The 24351-nt window shown below is 41.5% G+C and overlaps 1 protein-coding gene and 1 long non-coding RNA gene across 5 annotated transcripts in view; one reads left to right on the forward strand and one right to left on the reverse strand.

Moving 5' to 3' along the window:
* The window catches only part of csmd2 (CUB and Sushi multiple domains 2), a 148775-nt gene extending 124964 nt beyond the window's left edge, over window positions 1-23811 (forward strand). For both annotated transcript variants that reach the window (XM_058046312.1, XM_058046313.1), the window contains 23 exons: window positions 15-203; window positions 787-972; window positions 1038-1232; window positions 1305-1478; window positions 1580-1753; window positions 1967-2140; window positions 5257-5445; window positions 5571-5744; window positions 6626-6808; window positions 9496-9672; window positions 10070-10249; window positions 10471-10644; window positions 10756-10929; window positions 11162-11235; window positions 11475-11586; window positions 11819-11998; window positions 13045-13110; window positions 14180-14341; window positions 15142-15254; window positions 15712-15799; window positions 18415-18547; window positions 19252-19429; window positions 19659-23811. In XM_058046312.1, the coding sequence (XP_057902295.1) occupies window positions 15-203; window positions 787-972; window positions 1038-1232; window positions 1305-1478; window positions 1580-1753; window positions 1967-2140; window positions 5257-5445; window positions 5571-5744; window positions 6626-6808; window positions 9496-9672; window positions 10070-10249; window positions 10471-10644; window positions 10756-10929; window positions 11162-11235; window positions 11475-11586; window positions 11819-11998; window positions 13045-13110; window positions 14180-14341; window positions 15142-15254; window positions 15712-15799; window positions 18415-18547; window positions 19252-19411 (3431 nt within the window). In that variant the 3' untranslated portion in view covers window positions 19412-19429; window positions 19659-23811. The remainder of the gene's footprint in view (window positions 1-14; window positions 204-786; window positions 973-1037; window positions 1233-1304; window positions 1479-1579; window positions 1754-1966; window positions 2141-5256; window positions 5446-5570; window positions 5745-6625; window positions 6809-9495; window positions 9673-10069; window positions 10250-10470; window positions 10645-10755; window positions 10930-11161; window positions 11236-11474; window positions 11587-11818; window positions 11999-13044; window positions 13111-14179; window positions 14342-15141; window positions 15255-15711; window positions 15800-18414; window positions 18548-19251; window positions 19430-19658) is intronic.
* LOC131101337 (uncharacterized) lies at window positions 8899-19357 on the reverse strand. 3 transcript variants are annotated; one of them, XR_009119186.1, is made up of 4 exons: window positions 19217-19357; window positions 15168-15279; window positions 10135-10241; window positions 8899-9335 (listed from the first exon to the last, which is right to left on the reverse strand). It is a non-coding gene; the product is annotated as an uncharacterized LOC131101337 (long non-coding RNA). The 3 variants fall into 3 exon arrangements; XR_009119185.1 differs by having other exon boundaries at window positions 10131-10241; XR_009119187.1 differs by lacking the exon at window positions 19217-19357 and adding an exon at window positions 17354-17496 and having other exon boundaries at window positions 10131-10241.
* Window positions 23812-24351: the final 540 nt, after the last annotated feature.

The raw sequence follows: 24351 nt of genomic DNA on the forward strand, positions 1-24351 counted from the left end.
TTGATTTTATTTAGCGGCCTACTGCAGCCCGCCAAGCTACCCTGTAAACGGCACAGTGCACAGTCTTACGGGCACCAAATTGGGAAGCACTCTGCGTTTCAGCTGTGACCAAGGGTTCCGACTTATCGGCCAGAGCAGCGCCACATGTACACGGACCGCACAGGGGATCTATCAGTGGAATGCACCAGTGCCGCTCTGTCAAGGTAATCAAAAGACAAAAAATATAATTACAGTCACCATTTTGGCATACTGAGTGAAAGATAATATCATTGCAAAGGCATTACAATTACAATCACAATGTGATATTGAGGGTGTGTTATGGCAAACTGACTTTTTAATTGCTTGCATACACACATGTGGGCTTCTGGGGTACCTGCACAACCAGTTTCACTTGCAGTAGAGGGGGGCATGGTGACCAAAAAAAGAAAAAGTAGCTGCCTTGAGCAGGGCTGTTCTGTACTATAGCTATATATCTGGAGAAAATAAATCACTTTCATTGTACTGCCGAAGAAAAGAACACGAATGAGCAATTTTTTTTGGTCATCATTATATTTGTCAAAACAAAGCTACCTCTAGTTGTGCCATCCATTAAAATGAACAAGAAACTGAAGAAATTAGTGGTCAATTTTAATTATTTTTTTCCCTGAGTGTACATATATGAACCTTTGTAATCGGTGAAAAAATGCATAAAAATTCCAGCAAGCACCAAGGGCAGCAAAACAGAATGCCACATATAAATAAAGCATGCACTCTACATTTGATTAACTCCCTCTCCTTCCATGTCAGTCATATCCTGTGGAATGCCAGTGCCTCCTGTCAATGGCAGCATTATGGGCCAGGACTTCTCTCTCGGAGCCAGGGCTTCATACCGCTGCAATCCAGGATTCCGGCTTGCAGGGCCTGTCACCACTACAGTCGTCTGTCAAGAATCTGGCCGCTGGAGCCCCATTGAGGCACCCCCACGATGTGTCCGTAAGTATTTCACTGAATTCCGTTCCATTGAATACATTTCAGCTACAATGAATTTGACCTTACAGCGGTGACCTGCCCTGACATCGGACACTCTGCAGTCGACCACGGCCGATGGAGATTAATCTATGGAACCCAGAACCAATATGATACTATTATGATGCTCATATGTGACCCGGGGTATTACTACAGGGGTCAACGCGTCATACAGTGCCAGGCCAACAGCACCTGGAACTACCCAGATCCCCAACCAGCCTGTGACAGTAAGTGAGCAGCCAATTTTAGCATCATTTGGTTTGGATTGTGAAAAAAAAAAGTACACTTTCCTATTTCAGTCATTTCCTGTGGTGACCTTGGAACGCCACCAAACGGCAACAAGATTGGAACACTGACTGTGTATGGAGCCACGGCAATTTTTTCCTGCAATACAGGCTACACTTTAGTCGGGTCCCGCGTGCGAGAGTGCATGTCCAATGGACTCTGGAGCGGAACACAGGTCCAGTGTCTGGGTGAGTTCACTCGCTAAAGTGCTGCTGTGCAAAGCTAATTTCTTAAAAAACGTCATGTCTACATGCCATGTATTGAGTCAGATTATTTTCTTTTTCCAAAGCTGGCCATTGCGGCACCCCTGAGCCCATTGTGAACGGGCAGATCAATGGGGAGAACTACAACTATAGAGGTAGTGTTGTATACCAATGTAACCCAGGATTTCGCCTCATCGGGGTGTCTGTGAGGATCTGTGAACAGGATCACCGCTGGTCAGGGCAAACCCCCGTCTGTGTCCGTAAGTACTTGTTAAAGTGAGGAATCTTGTAATAGTTGACACATATTTGGGTCCCTTGATTGGGCTCCTCTGCAAAACTCTGAATAGGGCTGTCAAAAGAGGACTATAGGTGTGCTGCATTGACCCTCGGGGTATTTTGCCACTGAGGAAGTGTTTTAATATGGCCCCTTTAAGTGTTTTAACCACCATTAAGTGTTGTTTTCCTCCTCCCAGCTATCACATGCGGTCACCCCGGTAACCCCACCTTTGGTATGACCCAAGGATCCCAGTTCAGCTTAAATGATGTGGTCCATTTTATCTGCAATACTGGATATGTTCTCCTGGGGCCCGTTAAGTCCACATGCCAGGCTAACGGGCAGTGGAGTAGCGCTCTGCCTCGCTGTAAAAGTAAGTGACATGTCTACTACGAAGTGCTTTGCACAGTCCTATATCTGGATGCGAATATCAGTGAATGGAAGGATAAAGAGTACAATTGAAAATGCTAGATGACTATATCAGAGACCCATGTAGGTGATGATTATGACATTGCAGCTAATTTAGATGCATATACACTGTATGTAATTCACATGAGTATATGGCCTTGGGGGTTGTTTTTTTTTTATTTGTTATGGGTTGTTATTAAATCAACTCTAGTGCAATTCAGAGTCATATCTTGTAGAGTAACCACTGATGATCCTAACACCCACTGGGGGAAATCATTGAAATGATGCCAATGACGAGGAATTGAATTGAGACGGCAAATAGAAGAAGAATGATTAATTAAATGACCAAATGGTCAAATGAGTTTCTGTGTAACGTACTTATCGAAGCTAGCTCACCCTCAAGGTTCACCTGTGAGAGAAACATTCACAGCATCCTTGAGATAAATTAGTTTTTACTTTATAGAATTGATGCTCTTCAGTCATTCAATATGAGTAGTTTGTTTTTGTTTGTTTTTTTTCGATCTCTGTGAATTTCTGGTGAGAAAGACTTGGAATATAACTGACTCAATGAAGGACCTTAATTAGTTTAATAACTACATGTGTTTTATATCATGATTGAAAATATGTTTTTGGATGTTAATGAATAGACTGGCGAGGTCAAACACCTGTGGATTGCTTCTGCAGTGGAGTTTTACTGTACACATGAATTATGTAGATCATGTAAGCATTGGAACTGCATGGCACTGTGAGCCACAAGTATTAGAGATGTAAATGTAAATTTTTAAATGAGATTCATCACCTTAATTAGCATCACAGGTACATTGTTTTAGGCAAACCCACCACACGCTTGCTGTGTGATCATTTGTCTCGCCTCGCCTCTCCATCTTCAACTCTTAGCTTTTTCTTTTCAAAGAGGTGGAGCAGGAGTCAGTTAAACAAAGATAATGATTTCCGCTGGCTAAAATAGTCTATGGCCTCAATCCATAACGTGTCGAGCGCTCACAAATCACAACCAATTTGAGTCACAGCTACAGCGCCTGCCTTTGGGCGACTCATGTTTATTTGTCTTTCATTAATAAAAAGGCGACACGAGACGAGAAAAATGTGCCACTTACAAGGCCATTACTTGGCAGGGGCTCAAGAGGAGGTACAACTGGACGGGGTTTTTAAGTGAAACAGATAAATTACTTATTTTTTCATCCATTTGCATCCCCGTTGTGAACAAAGTAAATTGCTGAGACACAGAGAAGGGGTAGAATTAAATAAACTCTACTTCTTCCTACCCATTTCCGACATGTTAACTTGTGGAAGTGATATTCCTCGTAATTCGTCAAGCATGTCTGAAACAGATAAACCATTGGCACTGATTCGGGTAGGGTTAATTGAGTTATTTGTGTCTATAGTGGATCTCTGCATAGTTGCGATTCAGCAGTCTCCGTCAATGTTGTTTTTTCTGCGTCTCATTCACTCTGAGTCTGTAAAAAATGATGTATATTTGAAACGACTATTTGATGATTTCATTCGGATGAACCTGATTCGACTATCAATTTCATGTGATGAAGATTGTACCATTCTGACGACATGGGTGGTGCCCACGGCTGTCGCTGAGCATACATTTTTACATAAAACCTTGGTTTTTGTTATAAATGCCTATTTTGATAAAAAAAAAAAAAAATCAGCCTTATTTGTGTTAATAAAGAATTGACAATGGTGTGTGATTAACAGAAGACCTATATTTAGGACGGCAGTGCGTCTCTTCCAGATTTGCAGTTTTGTAGTGATTATATTGCTCATATCGGGTCTGGTTTACACACGGGAAGAGCTATTGGATACTGAAATTCACAGTGCCGGGGTCTACACACTCCACAAAGTGCTCGTCGGTGATGACAAACGTAAAGAAAGGGGAGGATACGAGCTGAGCTCAAGCTAAACACCGTGCAGATTCTGCTTACCAAACATTTCCTCACTAATGTACGGCCTTTCGTGAAAGAAATTGACTCTCCTCACCCACTGCACCGTCATTATTTTCACAGAGACATGATTAAAAAACAGAGTACCACACAATGTTAGCTGATGGCCACACACTTCAGGCTGAGGTGGAAGGGGAGGGTTTTGGAGCTGAATGTCATCTCATAATTACAACAGTCACTACATGTTGATCTGAAATTGGAGGACAACGTCAATGTCAAGCTAGGAATAGGGTTTGGAGAGGGACGAGCGAGCCTCGTGACAAAAATTTAAATTTTTATGGCCATCTCAAGTACTCGCCGTGGAACGTAACCTCCACCAACAGCAGGGGATTTACTGTTTAGGATTTAAGTAATACACAACAGGTCAGCACTCTATAAAAGAACAAGAAACTGTGGAAGTACTCTTAAGTGAAGGTGTGCTGCAGGTTAGCTCATTGGCTTATTAGCATACAATGAGCTCATTTTGGAATCTGGCAAATATAAACAGGGAAAAGTGGGACATAATGGCTCCTTTGGAGGTACTCTTTTTAGGGAACCATTTAGAGATCTGGCATCAGTGTGTGTTTAATTCTAGTTTCCATTTGCAGACAGCAAATGTTAGTCACTGTACTCTGACACTGTTAAGGCAATGTGAAATCCTGCTTGGGTGAGACACTCAAGATGGATCAGTGCCGGCAGAAGTAATTGCCTTACATCCAGTCATGAATTTTAATATATTCGACACCATCAGCCTCTCGAGCTGCACCACAACCCGCTCGCTCTCACTTCCAACCCCACCCCTTCATAAGCTGTCTCCATCTGGAGTTAAACTATCAGGGTGCTTCCTTCCCCTTCAAGCTTTTCCATCCATCAACGTCTTTGCACCATGGCGGCCAGCAGGAGACTGGCTCTAATGAAGCAAATGTTTATTTCCGGTTTCTGTTCATCGACTGAAATTGTGATTGTGTTGGATGGATGGATGGATGGATGGATGGATGCAGGGAGGATGAAACCAGCAAACAAGGCTAGAGATTAAAGTCAAGACAACCAATATTGTCTGAAGAGTAACGGTAGATCAATCCAAGGTGGAACGCAAACTACAATTCAACTCTGTTTTTTTCCCCACCCCCAGTTGTGAACTGCACAGACCCAGGCCATGTGGAAAATAGTGTCAGGCAGGTCTTAACCAGTGGACCACATCGCTACAGCTTCCAGACCACTGTGTCATACCGCTGTAACCCGGGCTACTACCTGCTGGGAACCAGCTCCATCTCCTGTCAAGGTGACGGTACCTGGGACCGCTCCCTGCCCAAGTGCCTTTGTGAGTACGAGCAAAGATATTTTGCTTTTCAACCAGCCTCGCTGATTGTTACTTTTTCCCCATTCACTTTAAATGCATCCCACGTTAATAGGTCTCATTCTCTCCACTCTGCTTCCATTGGACAGTGGTGTTGTGTGACCGGCCCAGCATACCTCCCTACGCCCAGATCTCAGGCGACCGTCGGACCGTGGGCTCGGTCATCCGCTACAGTTGCATCGGCCAGCGTACCATCATTGGCAACACGACGCGCATGTGCCAGCTGGATGCGCAATGGAGCGGCTCACCGCCACACTGCTCTGGTACTCCCAATCTGACCAACTTCGGAAGAATAAGTTGCCACGCTTGATTATAAAAGTGGAATGAGTCATATAACATCATTCATTCAAATATGAAGCCAGAAAATAAGTTTTGAGGGCAGATGTTAGCACGTAATGGTCAAAGCAGGTGAACCAAAGCAGAGGCTCCACATGCCTCAAGGGCAAAGCAAGTATCCTCCATAAAACTGCTTTAATCCACTCATATTAGAAAGCGGAGCCGCAACACCCACATCCTAGCTTGTTTATGAAGCTCAGTAAAAGACGTCAGCCCCCGTACTCTTTCCTTTAAGCCATTCTCTTGTACACTTGTGTATAAATTCACCAAATGCCAACAGAAATTTAAGTCCACTAACACGCCAGCCAAGATTAATGATCACATGCATAATGTACGGCGACTGGCATTTTGATTGCATGCTGTAGTTTTAATGTCACAATTAACGACAATCATGAGCAACCCACAGTTTTACTTGCATTTTCGAAGTGGGCAACGTTTCTATCGAGAACTGTCAAATGTTTGTAGCCATGCATTAAAATGACATAGAGCCAAGTCAACATTGGAAAATGAGGATGTGGCAGCAATGAGTGCTATTACTAAATCGATAGAGTAGTTTTAAAAGTAGGATTTCTCAATGAGGTACAAGGTTGTTCCCTGCATGTTTAACAAATAGCCTTAATGAAATTTATTTTGAAAGGCTCATTTAGGAGGAGGGTTTGTGGCCCTGGTCCAACTGCAGCATTAATGTCCTCTAATCGGAAAACATCCATCATAGGAAACATTTCTGCCAAGTCTGAAGTTGCGGAAAACTTGGGTTTGTTTCTTTGCTCTTTTAATTTGATGTTATGCTTTCTTTTCACCTCCCTAGGGGACGCTGCAGGACTCTGTGGAGATCCAGGCGTTCCTGTGCATGGCATCCGTTTGGGAGACGAGTTCACAGTGGGTAGCGTGGTGCGCTTCAGCTGTGAGCCGGGTTACATGCTGAAAGGTTCCCCTGAGAGAAGTTGCCTGGCCAATCGGACCTGGCTGGGTACTCAGCCTGAGTGTCATGGTATGGAAGACATACATATGTTCATTAAGTGTGTTGGAATAGAGGATGTGTGGATTCAAAGGTCCTGTATTGTAATATTTTTCAGCAATTTTAGTATCTTAGTTTTTACTCTAATAGTGTATTGGAAGCCAACATCCACCTATCGAAAGTTGAAAAGTGCTTTTGGTAAGCCCTACTGTTTGTCCATGCGTGTCTCTGACAATTGTGCACTTTTCCATAGACACTGTAACTTTGCACTTGCCCAATATAATAGATGACATACACTTTCTGGCCATAAAAAAGGTCACACATTGTTTGTCAGGGGACAATCTGCTGCTAGCTCCAAAATGAGACAAGACAAGTTCTTGGAGAATAATGAGAGGTACAATTTAACAAAACTCGCAGTAGGGTTGTCTCCTCCTCCTGAGGGGAAAAATGTAATGAAGGTCAGACTCTCATGCCTAGACACCCAAGGTAATATGAATCTGTTGATACGCATGCGGATGACTTCAAATAGTATTCTGTTATATCATATTATAGAACATCATATGTTAGCAAATGAGGGAGCCTTTGCAAACACTTATTCAGAGGGATCACCTTTAGCTTTGATTATTGTATGCATTTGCTGTGGAATTATTCAGCTTCTGCAATGTTGTAACATATTTCTGTCCGGAAATAAAAGAGAAGCTATTCACAACATGTACGTATTAGCGTTAAATAACCTGTAATCAGCCCTGCAGTAATTATTCAATGTGAGGTGCTTACCTATTTGCTTAATTAAATTCAGGTGGTGATCTCTTCTTTTGGCCAGACAGTGTATACATGATATAATAACACTGCATTTGCATCACTAGCATATTCATGTACACATTTAACCGCAGCATCATGCAAGATTAGTTTATTCCTTGAAGAAAAACAAAATGAGCACACTTGCGGACTGAGGAGTAGTTTGTAGAGCCCCATGCTTGATTTTAAGATGTGTAACGAAGCCTTTTTCATAAAGCTTTTCTTCTTGATATAGGGCGGGCTGATGAAGTGTGGGGCAAGTCCAAAAGTAAACAATTTTGCACATCCGGCCATTTTAAAGAAATATTTGGACAGCTTGAGCAAAAAATGGAGAAGTATATCTTGCAGAGACTCTGCCTCAAGGTTGCCACTGTATTTTACTGAACAAGGTCTGGGCATTGTAAGTGAGGCAGAATGTGATCAATAGGTGTCATGTTGTCATGTGTAGATGTTAGTTGGAAGGCCGAAGAATTTATTTAAAATTTGAGTCTCTCTCTAAACCGCAGCTGCCAAGTTTGGGTATCAAGGAAAAGGTAGCGTAATGAATGCTTCTTTTGCTGGAAAAGCAAACAGTGGAGGTCGATAGGCAATCTGTATCAGGATGCGTTCCTGCATGTACTGTGAAGATATTCTGAACACATCCACTTGTGACCCAGGGGCAGACCCAGACGACGGTAGAGGGATTACGCACCCTATCCAGCCTGGAAATGCCTCGGGATTCCTAATGAAGAGTTGGAAGGACATTAAGGGGAAAAGTTGAGGACTGCTTGAATCTCAGGCACCCACAGTGCAGATATTGACTAGTGGCGGAAAATTAAATGAATGAAATGAAAGGGATGTTTGGAACTAGGGTTGGGGAAGTTTGTAAACATGATATAATATAAATATTATAAATTTCCTTAAACCAGGTCAGTACAACACTTGAAGTAGATAACCTGCCCCCCCCCCCCCCCCCCCCCCACTCCCCACCCCTCCAGCTTTAAACAACAAACACGTCTCCTTATGCCACCACCTCTGTCGTGTCTGCCTTTGGCTCTTTTCCTCTTTGGTGTGTACATATGAGCCGGCCTTGCCCACCTGTTTCTTACCTGGCACCGGCTTCAAAGGCCGAACCACATCTGGTCATTATGGAAGGCCGGTACCCTCGGGGCTCTGAGAGTCTGAAACAATCTGGAGTCTGTGACACACAACCTTTACAGGCACTGAAAAGTATGACACACATCTTGACGTATAATTACTGTAAATTCCCTAATATAAGCCAATACTTTTTTTCACTGATACAGTTAATTTTTGGCTAAAAGAAGGTCTTATGCAGCGATCGTGTGTTGATCTGACAAATCTTTATTAAGTTTAAGTGTAGAATTACTACAGCTTCTGTTTGGACTGCTTGATGAAAAGTGACAGTGACACCCATGTTACAGCTGCAGATGTTCTTTCTCTGTAAATTGGGTGTGTATTATTCTTATGACTTTTCTCATTGGGAGTGACCAGGATGGATAGGATCAGGAACAAGTACATCAGAGGGACATAACATGTTAGAGGTCAGATAGGCCAGACTGAGATGGTTGGGACATGTCCAGAGGAGAGATGGTGAATATATTGGTAGAAGGATGCTGCGGAAGCTGCCGGGAAGGAGCCGTAGAGGTAGACCAAAGAGGAAGTTCACGGATGTAGTGAAGGAGGACATGAGGGTAGCTGGTGTGAGAAAGACACATGCGGAAGAGGGGGTTGGATGGAGGAGATTGATTTGCTGTGGCGACCTCTGAAAGGAAAAGCCCAAAGAGAAAGAAGAAGATGGTTATATTCAGGTGTACGCAATAGTCTGGAATTTGCAGTGCTCCTGAGCATAGCTAATAGACAGATATAACTGTTTCCCCACCATCACTTAGTAAACATTCATCTTCCATATTCTCTCACTTTAGTAATATCCTGTGGAAACCCTGGAACTCCTCGGAATGCCCAGATCCTAGTCCACGATGGCCTCACCTTTTCCAGATCCATTACTTACGCCTGCAGGGAGGGCTACTACTCTACGGGCCTGCTAACCCGTCACTGTACGATAAACGGCACCTGGACTGGCAACATGCCTGAGTGCTCTGGTAATTAACTGCCTTAGCGGGGAATTAATCTATATGCTTATCATTTACTCATATGAAGGGGAATTTGTATAACCTTTTTATTGGCATCCAGGCATGAAATGTTTTTTTGGTTTCACAAACTGATTTCTTCATAAGAAATAAATAGAAAATAAGACATTTGTGCAGTAATGCAATAAATATAATACCAATTTTTTTAATGGCAATGGTAAATCAGCAGTATGGACGAAATGACATAATGAAAGTACACTTGTCACTATGATGCTGTGCAAGCTGCACTACTGCAAACCACATTAATAGTTAAATGACACTGCCAGTCACAACAAGCACTTTGTTTTCTACTCATTCCGATGTTTACGGCTGAACGAAACTACTATATAATTTATTTTATTGTCCCTAGTAATCAACTGCGGTGACCCTGGCATACCAGCCAATGGGGTGAGGTCTGGGAATGATTTTACCTACAGCCATACGGTTAGTTTCCAGTGTTCTCCTGGTTTCACCATGGACGCTGACCGTGCCTCCACCCTCGTCTGCACCAAGGACCGCACCTGGAACGGCACCAAACCTCTCTGCAAGGGTAAGGTTGTGGATGACTACCTTGTGAAGATATCATAGCTCACAAAAGTGAGGAAATTCCACATATTTCAGCAACATTTTTTGATAACAGTACAGTATGTCTTTCCATAGGACAAAAAGATGAAAAACAGCACTGTAGCATAGTTATTGTACTTTTGTGAGATACTGTGTTTATATACGCATATCAATTGGTCAATCTCATTCCTTTCTCTGCTACCATAGCAATTGTATGTGGTTCGCCCCCGATCATTCCTAATGGACAGGTGGTTGGGACAGACTTCAACTGGGGCTCCAGCATCAGTTACTCCTGTAACCAAGGTTACCAGCTGTCACTCCCCACTGTGTTAATTTGCCAAGGCAATGGCAATTGGAGCGGGGAGAAACCGCAGTGCTTCCGTAAGTAGCTTATGCGTGACATTTCTTTTACTCAACTACAGGTTATGTGTAGCATATGTCGTACGTCCCGATGCGGATAGTTTACTCCCTTTGGGGCTTTTGTCTTTGCAGCTGTTTTCTGTGGAGACCCTGGCTTTCCTGCCCAAGGGAGAAGGGAGGACCGGGGATTTACCTACCTTTCGTCAGTCTCCTTTTCCTGCTATTCTCCCTTCATCCTGGTGGGCTCTACCAGGAGGTATTGCCAATATGATGGCACTTGGAGTGGAACACAACCTTCTTGCATAGGTATATTTCCATGTTAGTGTCGTCTAGATATCTTGTAATGCAAGACTGCGCCTCTAGCAAACTTGACTTGCCAACAAAAACAACAGTCCCCAGTGCAATCACACGGCAGACAGTATTTCATACCAGCACTGAGAAAAATGTTATACCTTGCTAAGTGCTTTATGATGAGACTATTTATTGTTGTGCATGATGTGCATTAAAAAGGAACCAACTTTGTTTTTGTGTTTTTCAGATCCTACACACACGACCTGCATAGACCCGGGCACGCCTCTTTTTGGGAATCAGAACAGTAGCCAAGGATATCAGGTATGAAAACTACCATAAAAGACACAAAAAAAAAAGAAAACAGATCTGTTTGCTAATGTCTGAACTGTAAAGGAGGCTGCAAGTGGCCGGAGCTTTATAGTCTCCTGTGACAGAATAACAGCAGATTTATGGACAGCATTGAAAATAAAGAAAGTGTGCTTTATATGACAGTTATTGTATACAAGGTTTATTTATGTTTCCTATATTTGTCATGTCCTTGTTTGTGCACCGGCTTTCAGATCAGCAGCACGGTGTTCTTCAGCTGTAGAAAAGGCTACTTGCTGCAGGGTTCTATATCTCGGACTTGTCTGCCCAACCTCACTTGGAGTGGTTTTCAGCCTGAGTGCATCGGTGAGCTCACATCACGGTTGTATTGGAAAATAAAATGTGTTTGTTGAACGTGCGCTTTCATATTACATACACTCTACCTTCATCTTGTTTGCTTTATGCTGTTTCTCTGATCCTTCTCCCTGTACCTTGGCTGTTTCCAACCTCTCACGTGAAAACCCTCTCCTTTCTTCCTCGCTCCCTTTAATCCTTATCTCCATCTTGGCCCCCTTCATCCCCATTTTTATTTCTGCAGCTCACCACTGCAGCCAGCCAGAGCTGCCAGCCCAATCGGACGTGCGGGCCATTGAACTGCCATCCCTCGGCTACACACTGATCTATACGTGCCAGCCCGGATTCTACTTGGCTGGAGGATCAGAGCACAGGACCTGCAAGTCCGATGGGAGCTGGACTGGGAAACCACCTCTCTGTGCAGGTAGAAATATGCTCATGATTCTTCCATTAGTGAGCATTTCTCATTGCAACTTAATTATGTAAACCTTATGTTACCTTTTTGCTGCATATAGCCTGACATCCGAAATCTATAAACATACAACACGAGAGTGAATTTAATTTTTAGAAGCAGTGTTTATGGGTGAAACAGGGGTGAAATGTCGGGTTCGCCTAATGCTGATAAATACCTAGGTTAACAGCTGCTTATAGTCAGACACATGCCAGGGTAGGAAGGTCCATCCATCACACAATTACACTCACACACACTCACACATGCACAGCAAGCAAGCTTTGCAATATTAACACGGGGACAAAACCTGATTAGAACAACACTTTCCATTGATTTGCTAAGCAGGAGTAGCTCTTATAAACAGTGAGGCAGCGTTAACAAGGTGGAGCAGACAAATGGACTGGTGAAGTGTTTGCCTAAATATATAGAAGGAAAACTAAAACCACTGACACCTGATAATGCTGTCTGATTTTAGGGAGAGATGCAAAGCTTTTTGTGTGCACGGATGAGTTGCAGCACTAAAGAAGGTGATGGTGTGCCGTTAGGAGTGACTGTGTGAGGAACCGGCCATGCGGTTTAAAAGCACCTTTGGGCCCAGTGATGGACGGGCAGCTCAAATCCTGGCAGCTAATAAAGAAGGAAGGGCTGGAGGAGTTTGCACCTCTTCTTCTTTGTGTTTACTTGAGCCGACGTTATTGCTCATAAACTACCTTCCATATACCTGTCTTTGTATGCACGTCCTCCATTCTGTTTGCCAGCGTGGGGGCGGCTGTTTACTTTTCCTGTGTGACTTGTGTGACATTATTGAAGTTGGTCTCACTGAGCCGCAAAAGTGTGTGTCTAACAGACTCGCAGTTCAGAGGGGACTTTTATGCCAAGTCCGAGTTATAGGCCAGTGTTCCGCGGGTCACAGGGGTACACTAATGGTCTCCTCTTTGAGCTTATGTGTTCAAAGTCAAGATTAACCTGCCACAGAAGCGACTTCTTCAGTTGATATTGTGTTGTTATGTGCTCCCCAGCTGATAACCGTCCAAGTGGTAAGAGCCCAGTGGGAACAGTGCAGGAGCCTCCTTCCAAATTGCCCGGTAAGGCAGGCTCTTTTCTGGTCTGGAAGATAAGTTTTTCCAATTGTTGTTTCTGTTTACTTGCATCTTCATTGGCCATGCATTTACACTGACTGTTATAACCCTATCAATTACTACACTCTTGTTGTAAAGTGTCATACAGGGGTGTCAAAATGTTTCCCACCGAGGGCCACATGATAAAAAATGAAAATAATATGTAGATATGCTAAGAAGAAATTCAATTTTTATATTTTGACTGTATTCCCACATTGTAAGTTTTTCTCCATCCCAATTTCCTAAAATTACAATGTTGTTAATTTCTAATGTTGTTAATATAATACTAATAAGACACCTCTCTTCATAAAATAAAATAAAATTGTGACCTTTTGTGTTGACCTTTTCCTCTTGTTAAAAGACAACCATTTTTTCCTTTTCATATTTTGTTTTTATTCAAAAAAATATACATTTTTTTCATTTTGTTTTTTTACCAACCACTTCAACTTTTTTCTTATACATTTTCTTGTTGGAATTTTGACTTTCTCATTACAACCTTTTCCGCAACCTAATTTTTCAAAAATTACAACTTTATTTGTTGTTTCTCATAATATTTATCTATAAAATACCATCTTTGTTCTTTAACATTTCAACTTTATGCTTTATTTTTCCTCATAATATTATATTATTTTCATAAAATTACAACTTCTTGCTAGATAACAGTTTTTGTTACCTTGGATAGGCCTGGTCTAGTACAAATTGTAGACACATTAAAAGTGGATTTATTGCAATAATTGTGAACTTTTTTTCTCTAATATTAAATTATCTGTCATGAATGGCAAAGAAAACATTATCGTGAGAAGCCAGGAAAAAGAACTGTTGAAGATAATTACATTCTGTAAATAAAAATAAATAGTCTTATTTAATCACAAACATATAAATATATGCATGAAAATGCCTCTCTCCCTCTGCAGTTGTTTTTCCATTGAGCAGGCTGACACCACCTCCAGAGGGAGGAAAAATAACAATACCAATAATAACTGTGTCACTTACTTTTCTACCTGTCATTCCTGCCCCCTCCATCATTCTCCCCCAGTCCCAGGCGGTGTATTTGCAAAGAACTCTCTCTGGAGGGGCTCGTATGAGTACTTGGGGAAAAAGCAGCCCGCCATGCTCAGCATCACTGCCTTTGAGCCGTTTAGCAACCGCGTCAATGGAACACTACTTGACCACAGTGGCGTGGAACTCAAACTCGCGGGTGAGTACACAGTAAACTTCCTTAAACTTCCCTTCCTTAACCGACTCTGCATGGCTTTGGTGTTTGGACTGGTTGGCTCCTTGTTGGCATTTCATCCCTACAGACGGCTCAAATAATTTCATGTGAGGACAAGGAGAAAGAAATCAATGCAGCCCCCCTGTGTGATGTAGATTATTGCTGCCGTTATGGAACAGAACACATTTTACATTTTCCCTGTGGCATATTCGATGTGCAGCTGCAATCATTAAAATGCAAATTTGCATTAGCAAAAAAGCGAAGTCTCATCACTTCTCTCCTGCTAATATTGTCACAACACACTTGGAAAATCATGCATAGCCTTATGGAATTGATGCTCTTTTATTGAATAGGTCCTAAGTGTTGGTGTAGAAACTTGGCAGGACACTATCTGCTATCCATCGACAGTGGAACTTCCAAAGTCAAATGCCACAAAAGTTGCACAACCAGAATTTTCTGGAAAAAACATGAATCAGGTAGAGGACATTACACTGCACACGGGGTTCCCTGCAGTATGAGCAACAGGTGATCGGTATTGAAAGGCATTGATCATGTGCTTTTCCACGAAAATCATCCGATAATGATCGGTCGTCAATCAATTGGAGCATACCAAGTTTTTATGTATCATAGTTTATTACTGTAGTCATCTGTAGTTTATTTGTTCATTGATTAATTAGTTGCAGACTCGACTATGTTATGTTATATATGTTATATTATACATATTATTATTATTATATATTTATATACTGCTGTAAAGTTGAATTCACCTTATGTTTCCCTTGCAGGCACATATAAAAGAGAAGAAGCTCACCTGCTACTCCAGGTTCACCAAATCCGAGGCCCCGTGGAGATCTTTGTCAACAAGTTCAAAATTGACAACTGGGCCCTGGATGGACACGTAAGTGCACTCTCGGGGGGAGGTTCTGTGAAACACACATCTTCATGAGGGAAATATGCACAAGCACACATCTAGATAAGTTGTCAGTCTGGGGAGATAGAGGGCCCACCTAGAGTTTTACCTTTAATTAAAACGTCTGTTAAATCATTGCTCGGGTAATCAGGATTCCCTCCTGCAGCACTCACACACACACACACGCACACACAGTCTGGCTAGAGTGATGCATTTATGTACCTCTGCATGTTCCGGGGTGTAAGGTTGCTCCTCTCTGCAACTGTCTGAGTGTGTCCATACAAGTGTCATATTACATGTCAGACCTCAGTGCTCCTTTTGACACAGTGATTCATCTTCCGCCTGTACCAGAGGCTGACACTTTGATGATACATTCCTTATTTTCTTTTGCAATGCTTAGATGTTACGCACACACATGCTGTGACTATTTTCTCTCCCTCGGTAGGTGTCCTACATCTCTTCATCCAACTCCTTTGTGTACCAAGGATTTGTCCGTGGAAAAGGCTTTGGACAGTTTGGTCTCCAGAGACTGGGTAAGTTAGATGTCCACTAGATAATAAAAATAATCTCTATGATTGATGTGTCTGTATATATTCATGCAAATATAGGTGACCACCATATTGTTCATCAAACATTTCACATGTCCTCATCTATTTACTTTCTATGGTTCCTTTACACAACTTATTACTACATATAATACCGTCATATTTGGTTATACTAGCAGGCTATGCAAAATCTTAGCACTCATACACGCAGGCAGGAAATGCCAAGAAAGTATTCTAGCCATGATCTTATCAGGCAAATATACAGAAACACACACTTTTACCCCATTCTAAAAGGTTCTGGTAGCTTCTAGCATAACCTAGGGCAAGGATTTTCCAAGTGTGGCACAGTATTCGCCCCTCAAAGAAGATTATACGGCTGGGGCCTCCCCAGATCCCCTAAACCTGATTTTCTGGAGTATATTTTTTAGAGCTTTGTGCTTACCCAAGAGTGTTTACGCTCTCACTTTAGGACCTAAAATAGTTAACTTGTTTGAAAGAGTTTTTTTTTTTCATTTTATAGCAGGAGTGTAATGAATATACTATGTGCACAGTAGTAGGTTTGGACTGGGACAGAAATTTGGTCCTGGATGTCTTGGTTCGAACTGGCTCCACTCAACATTCCTTTACAAGCCTTCTTTTGTTTCTTAAAAAAAATGTCCATGGTTGGGATGCGTTGGCGCAGCATTTAACATTCAACCAACAGAGGCTGCAGAGTGGGTGGATTTAGCATTTTTATTCTCTAACTGGTGACTGAGCCTCGGACTGACTTGACACTGCATACACATGTCACTGCAGCATTGCATAATGGCCCCTTCCTGCCCCATGGATGGTGGGGTTCTACTTACAGTGCTTGCTTTGCATGTAGGGAGGGGTGTGTCTGCATCGGGCCCAAGAGATTTAATTACCGTAGTTACCAATTGCCATGGCAACCATCATTCAAACCATGCATTATTAATCGTCCCACCGGGAAAACTGATGGTACTCCCAATGGCCAGTTCGCCCCTGTACAGTGAAACCTTGGTTAGCATAGTTACTCCGTTTCAAAGGGTGTGAGACTACCCAAATTCATTTTTCACAAAACAAATGTTAATAGTTTTACATATGAATGAAAGGGATAAATAAATATTTAACATTAAAGACTTGATTTTTGACAAAGATGGTGAGGAGAATCAAAGGGTATTAGAAGGCTCAATAGAAAAAGGCGACTTTGGACCTGGAAAAGGCAAAATGTTGGCCTAAATTTCTGATGTGACCCAAAAAACTTTCTAACCTTGGAATATGCTAACAGAATTTCCACAGTATTTGGATCGAATTGGTAACCAGCTATACTGAACCAAAAGCTCCCACTTGGTACACATTACAAATGTTAAGCATTTGGACCCGGATCATCTTTTGCCGCTTTCTGTGCCATTTCCAGCTGAAAGATACCCATCCCTCTAATAAACATTCAGGTTATTAATAATTTTGTTTCCATTTGTTTTCTGACTCCACAAAATGATTACAAGTAAAAATTGCAGGGTACACGGATTTACTTCAACTCACAGCAGGATTCATGTGGTCTTCTGTCTGTCCTCATTTGTAAATGTAATTATTCATGTAACAAGTCCCAGTGATAAGCTGTGCTAAAACGAGGTTGTGACAAAAATGAATTATTCTTAAAGTACACTTTCAAGTCAGTATTCCCATGAATCTCATCGTGTGTGCCCAGTAGTGCTGCATCTTTGTCTGGTTATTGCAGATATAACAGGAGTTTATATTAAAAAAGCAAAGCCAAGAGGCCTGGAGTGCTTTGCTGTGTGGCTTCAAGGTACAAAAGCAGTTAAGACATATAAAGGAACTTTGAAGAGACTGGATGTTCACTGTGTTGACACAGATTAAGGCTGATTCCAATTCTAGCCCTTTGGCCTTTGTCTTACCCCTTACCCATTGGTTTTGCGCGTTCACAAGAATTGGGATTCACCCTACGTGTTCACAGTGTTTCCAGTCCGATATGAAATACTTGCAGTACACGTCTTGGTAGTAATCCCACACAATTTGTTGGAACTCAGCTGTGGACAAACGGCGCCCCTGCATGGGTTCATGCGTGTGTTCATGTGGCAAAGGGATGATTGGCAAGCACAACATAAGCCACTAATTGAATTCCTTCTCATTTGTCACTTCTTTTTATCAAAGCTTTATTTTGGAAGGCGGGGGGGCTGAATAGCAAACAGGTGTGCTGTCATTCTGCCTGTGTTCTTCCTCACCAAGACACACACACTCTTCTAAATTAAAAAATTGTATCCGAAATGGCGCATGCCACTAATTAAGAGTGATTTTTAGGACAATAGGTTGTGATGTTCCCAAAGGGGGGGAAATTAAAGTAAAGCACCAGAATAAACTTTAAAAGGTCACTTGTCTGCTCAGTCTATTATGTAAATTCAACATTTCTGGCAGCACCCCTCCAACCATGATAATCACCATCTTTTCTTTTTCAAATTTATTTTCCTTGAATTTTTGACAGAAGTTACTGGCAGGGGTTTGGGAGGATAATCTCCCTCCTGTGCTATTTCTTAAATAGTCTACTGAAGTGGAATTAACAATACAATGTTATCTCTTCCTTGCAGAGAGTTTAGATCCCAGCAGAGACAAAACAGCCTACAACTTTGCGTCCAACAGCAGTTCTGTGGCCGCAGCCATCCTAGTGCCTTTTATAGCCATGATCATCGCAGGCTTCGCTCTGTACCTCTACAAACACAGGTATACATGTTACTCTATCTTACCAAAGTGAGTACACCAATTATATCTTCTCAAGAAGATATACTATAGAAATGGAATAACCTGGATTCATCAGTGTACAGATTGTATGGTTTTATACGGTTACTGTCAGCACAAAACTCAACACGTGGCCATTATTGTTGGTACTGCTGGCAACACAAGTGAATACACCTCACAGTCAACATGTCCAAAATGTTTATAATTGTAAAAATATTTTAACAATATATATTATTATTAATTTATTAAAATATATCTTGTATTTGTTATTATTATTAATATTATTATTATTAATAATAATATTATTATTATTATTAATAATATTAATATTATTATTAACAATCATATTGTTAATATTAATATTGTGTATTATTTGTATAAAATGTTTAATAATATTTTGTAAATACAAATTATTTAATAATTTACTGTCTTAATCCTTTTGGGCATGATATTGACGAGCTGCACAGGTTGTCTGTCACTCCTGCACACTGCAGTTCATACAGCCCGAGACGTTACCACCACCAACTTTGATATTCACCTGTGTTCCTAGCTATTTAGTAATGGCTGCGTGTTGCATCATTTTCAGTGGCTAGTAAATCTATACTGCTGTACAAGTGGTACACTGACTACTCTCCATGTTTCATCGTCACATACCTCGACTACAATGTTGCATTGCATTCTTACTCCAGAAGAAGACCCAGGGTCCCTTTCAATGGCTACGTGGGCCATGAGAACACTAATGGACGGGCTACATTCGAGAACCCCATGTATGACCGCAACATTCAGCCTACTGACATCATGGCCAATGAGACGGAGTTCACAGTCAGCACAGTGTGCACAGCTGTATAGTGACTGCTTCCTGTCAAGGTAAGAAACCGTCAGGTGTGATCTTCTTTGCAATAACAACAATAACAGCTTATCAAATGCTGATGTGAACTATTCAAGGATTTGACATCTAATGTCCCCTCCTCCTTGTTTTGTCTTCATATCTTTCCATCGTTTCTTCACCGCCTCACCCTTATTTATCGTCCCATGCCAACTATATTTTCATCTGTCCATTTGCAACATTTGTTCCCTATTTACATTCACTTTTTAGTCTCGGGAGGAGATGTTTGCCCCATCTTCGAGGATATCACTCCTTGAGCAAGATGGCAAATTTTATTCACAGAAGAAAAAAAAAGAAACATCCTTGACACGAAAGAAGCAACACCAAGTCAGCTACAACAGAATGCTTTTTGTGGCTGAAGAGTTCTTATCTCGTCTGGAGAAAATGTTTTCACCTGAAAGTGTGTAGAAGCTGTGGCCGCTTTCTTCATCACCCTCGGCCGCAACCCAAAAGAAATATACAGTTGGTATATGAACCAGAGATCAACATACAAGAGAAAGATATGTCAGTTTGAAAGAGCCGGACTGGTCTTTACGTTGCTGTATGTGCTCTGGTTTTCCATTACTTTGTTTGGATTTTTACCCCACTTGCTTTCTGTAATGATAAACTCCACCCACGGCCATGTGCTTCTATGGCTGGTCCCATCCACTCGTCTGCTTCCCTGGAGGATACATTTAAAATGCAATCCCAAGGCCATGTTGGAGAGAAATATTCAGTCCGTACTTTTTTTTTTTTTTGCTGATGTTCTGCAAGCAGTCCAGTAGTGTCCATTGCAAAGTTTTGAGTGAGAAAAGGGCTGCAGAAAAAGCACTTAGTGAGGCAAGATGGTTGATGTTGATCTCTGCAACCCTGAGGTAAATTTCCCGTCCATTCCATCTTCTAATTTTAATATGGCTTTATTTCTCTACCCTACATACGCACAGCTCAAAACCAGAAGCATCAGTCCCTGCGTTCCTAGCCTAATGTTTAGACACTGATGAAAACACTTCTCCATCAGTGCATAATCACCTAGAAAACATGTTACTTGTCGTGTTTCCAAAGATCTTAACAGATCTGTAGGAGCGTTCCATTGTGGGAACTGCAAACTCAGCTCACAAAGTGTTCATATCTGCAGTGCACCACCCCAAGAAGTGACTAGGAGGCACTTGGCTGGATGAGTCAGTGATTAACGTCTGCTGGATTACATTTGGGTTTTTTTTCCCCCTTCTGAGTTAACTTTTGACAGCTCACTTTCTTTTGAAAGCCTAGCTTTTCTTTGTTTTGTCTCGGCTTGCCATGACTAGGTCGCAGGGGGCTTCTTCAAAGATGTGACGGCAGGCGAGTTGCAGGCATACTGATTGGTTGGAATTAAGATAAAGTTAGCTACGGAATCAATGAAAGGGTGCTAAAATGAATTACCAATCACCGTGCCCCTTGCTATTTACCTCTAAGTACCCCCATACCTGCGTGGATGCTAAAGTGGCATGGGTAGTGCTTGAACTCCACTACAACAAATGGAGCCATTACATGCGCTTTGTGTTAATTTTTTTTGCCATGTTGTGGAGTCTCAAAATTGCCATCTGTTTTCCCAATGACAGGGCCCATAGTTGATGATGTAATCCAATTTAGCGTGGCATCCTTTTAACATATACATATACAGTATCATATTTGAATGCAGCAGAGTGGCTTTGACATACCAAATCAGCATCCATACAAACAGGTTTTTAATGAAGTGTTTATAATCACATACATACATAATTTCCCACAGAAATCCAGGCCTTTGAAACCAATCACTGTAATGTTCCTTCAATCAGAGTGGCTGTGGGGCTGGTAATTGTTTTTACAATGTTATTACTTTTACAGCCCCTCACTTATCTCAATGCCACAGATAGAATATTGCCCCTTGCCGGCCGTGCTCGTGAATTGATGGAAAAGGAAACAATTGAATTACCCCAGAGATTTCACGGTGGAGTGGAGCACCCACGTTATCTCGCACGGCATTGGCTCTCACTTCTCACAGTCGTATGGAGGTGGCAATATCATGTATTTTTTCTCTCTGGTATTCTGAATATTTTGCTCATTTCCAGGTGGGTCTTTTTAATTGAGTTTCCAGTGCAACATTTAACAGATAATAACGCCCTTTGTTAAGCTTAATTGAATAGCCAACAGGATGCATTTACTGTTTCCTACGACAGGAACAGTTTTGATTGTTTTTCCGTACAAGGGCTCAATCTAAAGGACCAGACTCAAACCTTCCCCCTCTGTTTTTTCTACCTTCTCCACTTTCCAATAAGCACTTTATGTTCATCATAGTGCCTTGTTAGGGGCTCATTATACTGGTTTGCTGCAAAACGTCCAAAAGGCATAGATTGGGGGTCTTCATTATTGCTCTTGCTGTCTAATCCTTTACTTCAGTGGTTCTCAACTGGTTTGGCTGGGAGACCCACCATCACCCCACCATGACAAGTGGTGACCCAAATGGCGGCTATTTTTCAATTTATATTTAAAGGGACGGCTACCCAGAGGGCATTAACTTTCTTTATTGGGGGTGTAATTCCCCCATGCGACACGACCCTGTCTCTCTCTCTCTTTATGGCACGCTCTTCTCCAGCAGATGTCTGCAGCTGTGTGTCCCGCTCACTCAAGCTTGACAATGTTGCCGATAAAACATGGCATTCACCTCCAATAACACAGACACGAGTCCCCCCCCCCCCCCCCACCTGCAACCCACTGAAAACGTTTCTGTGACCCACCCACCAGTTGAGAATCACTGCTTTATATGAAATGCATGTGTTACACGCATTCTTCACATCTGTGTTATTTTTGTAAGGAAGATATGTTGGGCTCTGTCACATTTTTCTTGCTATTTTGGTCATTTTTAGGATATTACAGTAGTATAATGTGTGGAGGGATTAACGCCAATAGCGTGATTTATGTGTTCTAGCATGTTTTTGGAAGTCTATAACCAAAGAAATTAAGTTCAACTTTTCCATTCTTGATGTTGCATCTCTTAGTTTTGCAAGTTTTTTTTAAACAGGGCCAAGATATTCTCAGAATATGACGCTGGGTATTTAACAGAAATGGGAAAGTTTCACCTAACGAGAGTTACGTCTTCATTTGGGAGGTTAGTCCAGAAAGTTCTCTCCAGGAAAGTGCACTGAAGTTATATGAGGATGTCAGAGTTATGCTTAAAGAGTTATCAGCCAACTTCCTGGTTCTTTTGCATATTTAAAGACATAGACTCTGTCCATCTTCGACACATTTTTGTTATCAGCGAGGCACAGCTCTCTCTAGCTCACCATCTCGTCTATAATGAAACACACCACGGTTCCTCTTCCCGCGAAGTTAACTCCTCACAGTCAGGGAAGCAGAAGCTCCTCGGTTTGACTGCTCAGTCCCACCCAACAGTTTACGTATGAAACAATCCGTCAACCATGGGGTAAACTCTCCTTTGTCATCTCCAGTGTAGCATCCGGGGCCAAAGCCACTCTCACTGCTGTGTGAACGCACAATTTAGCATCAGCTTTTAGCCTGTGACTCAAGCTTAGGCCCGGCAGTTACATAATTTTTCTGAATGTACTTCATTCCACTGAGTGTGTCCCAAGACTTCAAAATGAGCTTTTTATCTTGAGCAGCATTTTTTTTTGCTCAAAATACTTTAATGCTAGTGCTCACCTTTTGCAAGCAGGTGGAAAAAAAAGATTATTCTTTTTACAAAAATCTCTAAAGCGGCAACTGAATCCCTTGATGACTCAAAAGCACCTGAGTGAGCTCCATGCAGCTCTTTTAAAAGACTCAACAGCATCACCGCATACATGTACTGATAACGTCAAACCGAAATGAAAACGGACAGGAGAGGACTGTGTAACTTTAAAGTGTCTCTAAAGAAAAAAAAAGAGAGAATATTAACAAATTAAAAAAAAAACATTTTTGTACAGAGATATATTTTTATGAAAATACATTTGTAATATAAAATGAAGAAAATCTGAATTGACATATGTACTTTTTTCCATTATTGTAGTACAAATGCTAGTGGGGAGTGTGTGTGTGGTGGGTAAGGGGGTATATGCGTATGTGTGTGAGTGTGTATGTGTTTGTGTGTGTGTATGTGTGTATATATATATATACACATACACACACATCTCTATACAAATATATACAAAGAAAATAGAAAACAAGGCTTTTTTGTATGTGTAAAAAAGATTGTACATAAAAGTTTACATACGTATTGTAAATATGTAAGACCCACCATGGCTTGTCTGCAATATATAAAATGTATTTTATCCGTCTGTATATGATGCTTTGCATTGTGTCTAAGCTTATTCTACTTTCTTGAACTTGAAACTTATTTTGAAGGTTTTGGAATAAAATATTTTAAAAAATACCCACGTATTTGTCATTTGATCAACATGATAAGGTAAGTCACATATGCGTATATGACAGTGTTATGGAATTTAACTCGGTGAGTATAAGAGATGACTCATAAGCAGAAGTGCAGTTAGAAGTTGTGAAAAAAACATTCACTGTAAATATTTATAGCGCCCTTGGAATGACCTTCCACAAGTTTCCAGGATTTTTCTTTTCAGGGTCATTATGTCATATGCCTTTTCTGGTTTTGCACCTTGTTCGCTCACAGATCTGAGTTTTGACCTATGACCAGATTCCATTCAGATTTTTGGAGTGCAGATATCCAGAATATGCATTTTGAGCCAACCCCCTAAAATTGCAGTTTTCCTTTAAGGTTACGTTCTTCATTGTCCTCCAGACAATGCAGAGTAAGTCCCATAGCTTTAAAATATGCACACTACAGCAGCAGTGTCCACTCTTTTATAGCATGTATGCCACAATCCTCCGCTGAGAATGAGGCCAATGAGCCCATAGTCAATTATGGTGAGCCATCACCCTGGATTCAGCCATAAAAATA

Source organism: Doryrhamphus excisus, chromosome 14, assembly GCF_030265055.1.
Source record: "Doryrhamphus excisus isolate RoL2022-K1 chromosome 14, RoL_Dexc_1.0, whole genome shotgun sequence".
NCBI classification, from domain to species: Eukaryota; Metazoa; Chordata; class Actinopteri; order Syngnathiformes; family Syngnathidae; genus Doryrhamphus; species Doryrhamphus excisus.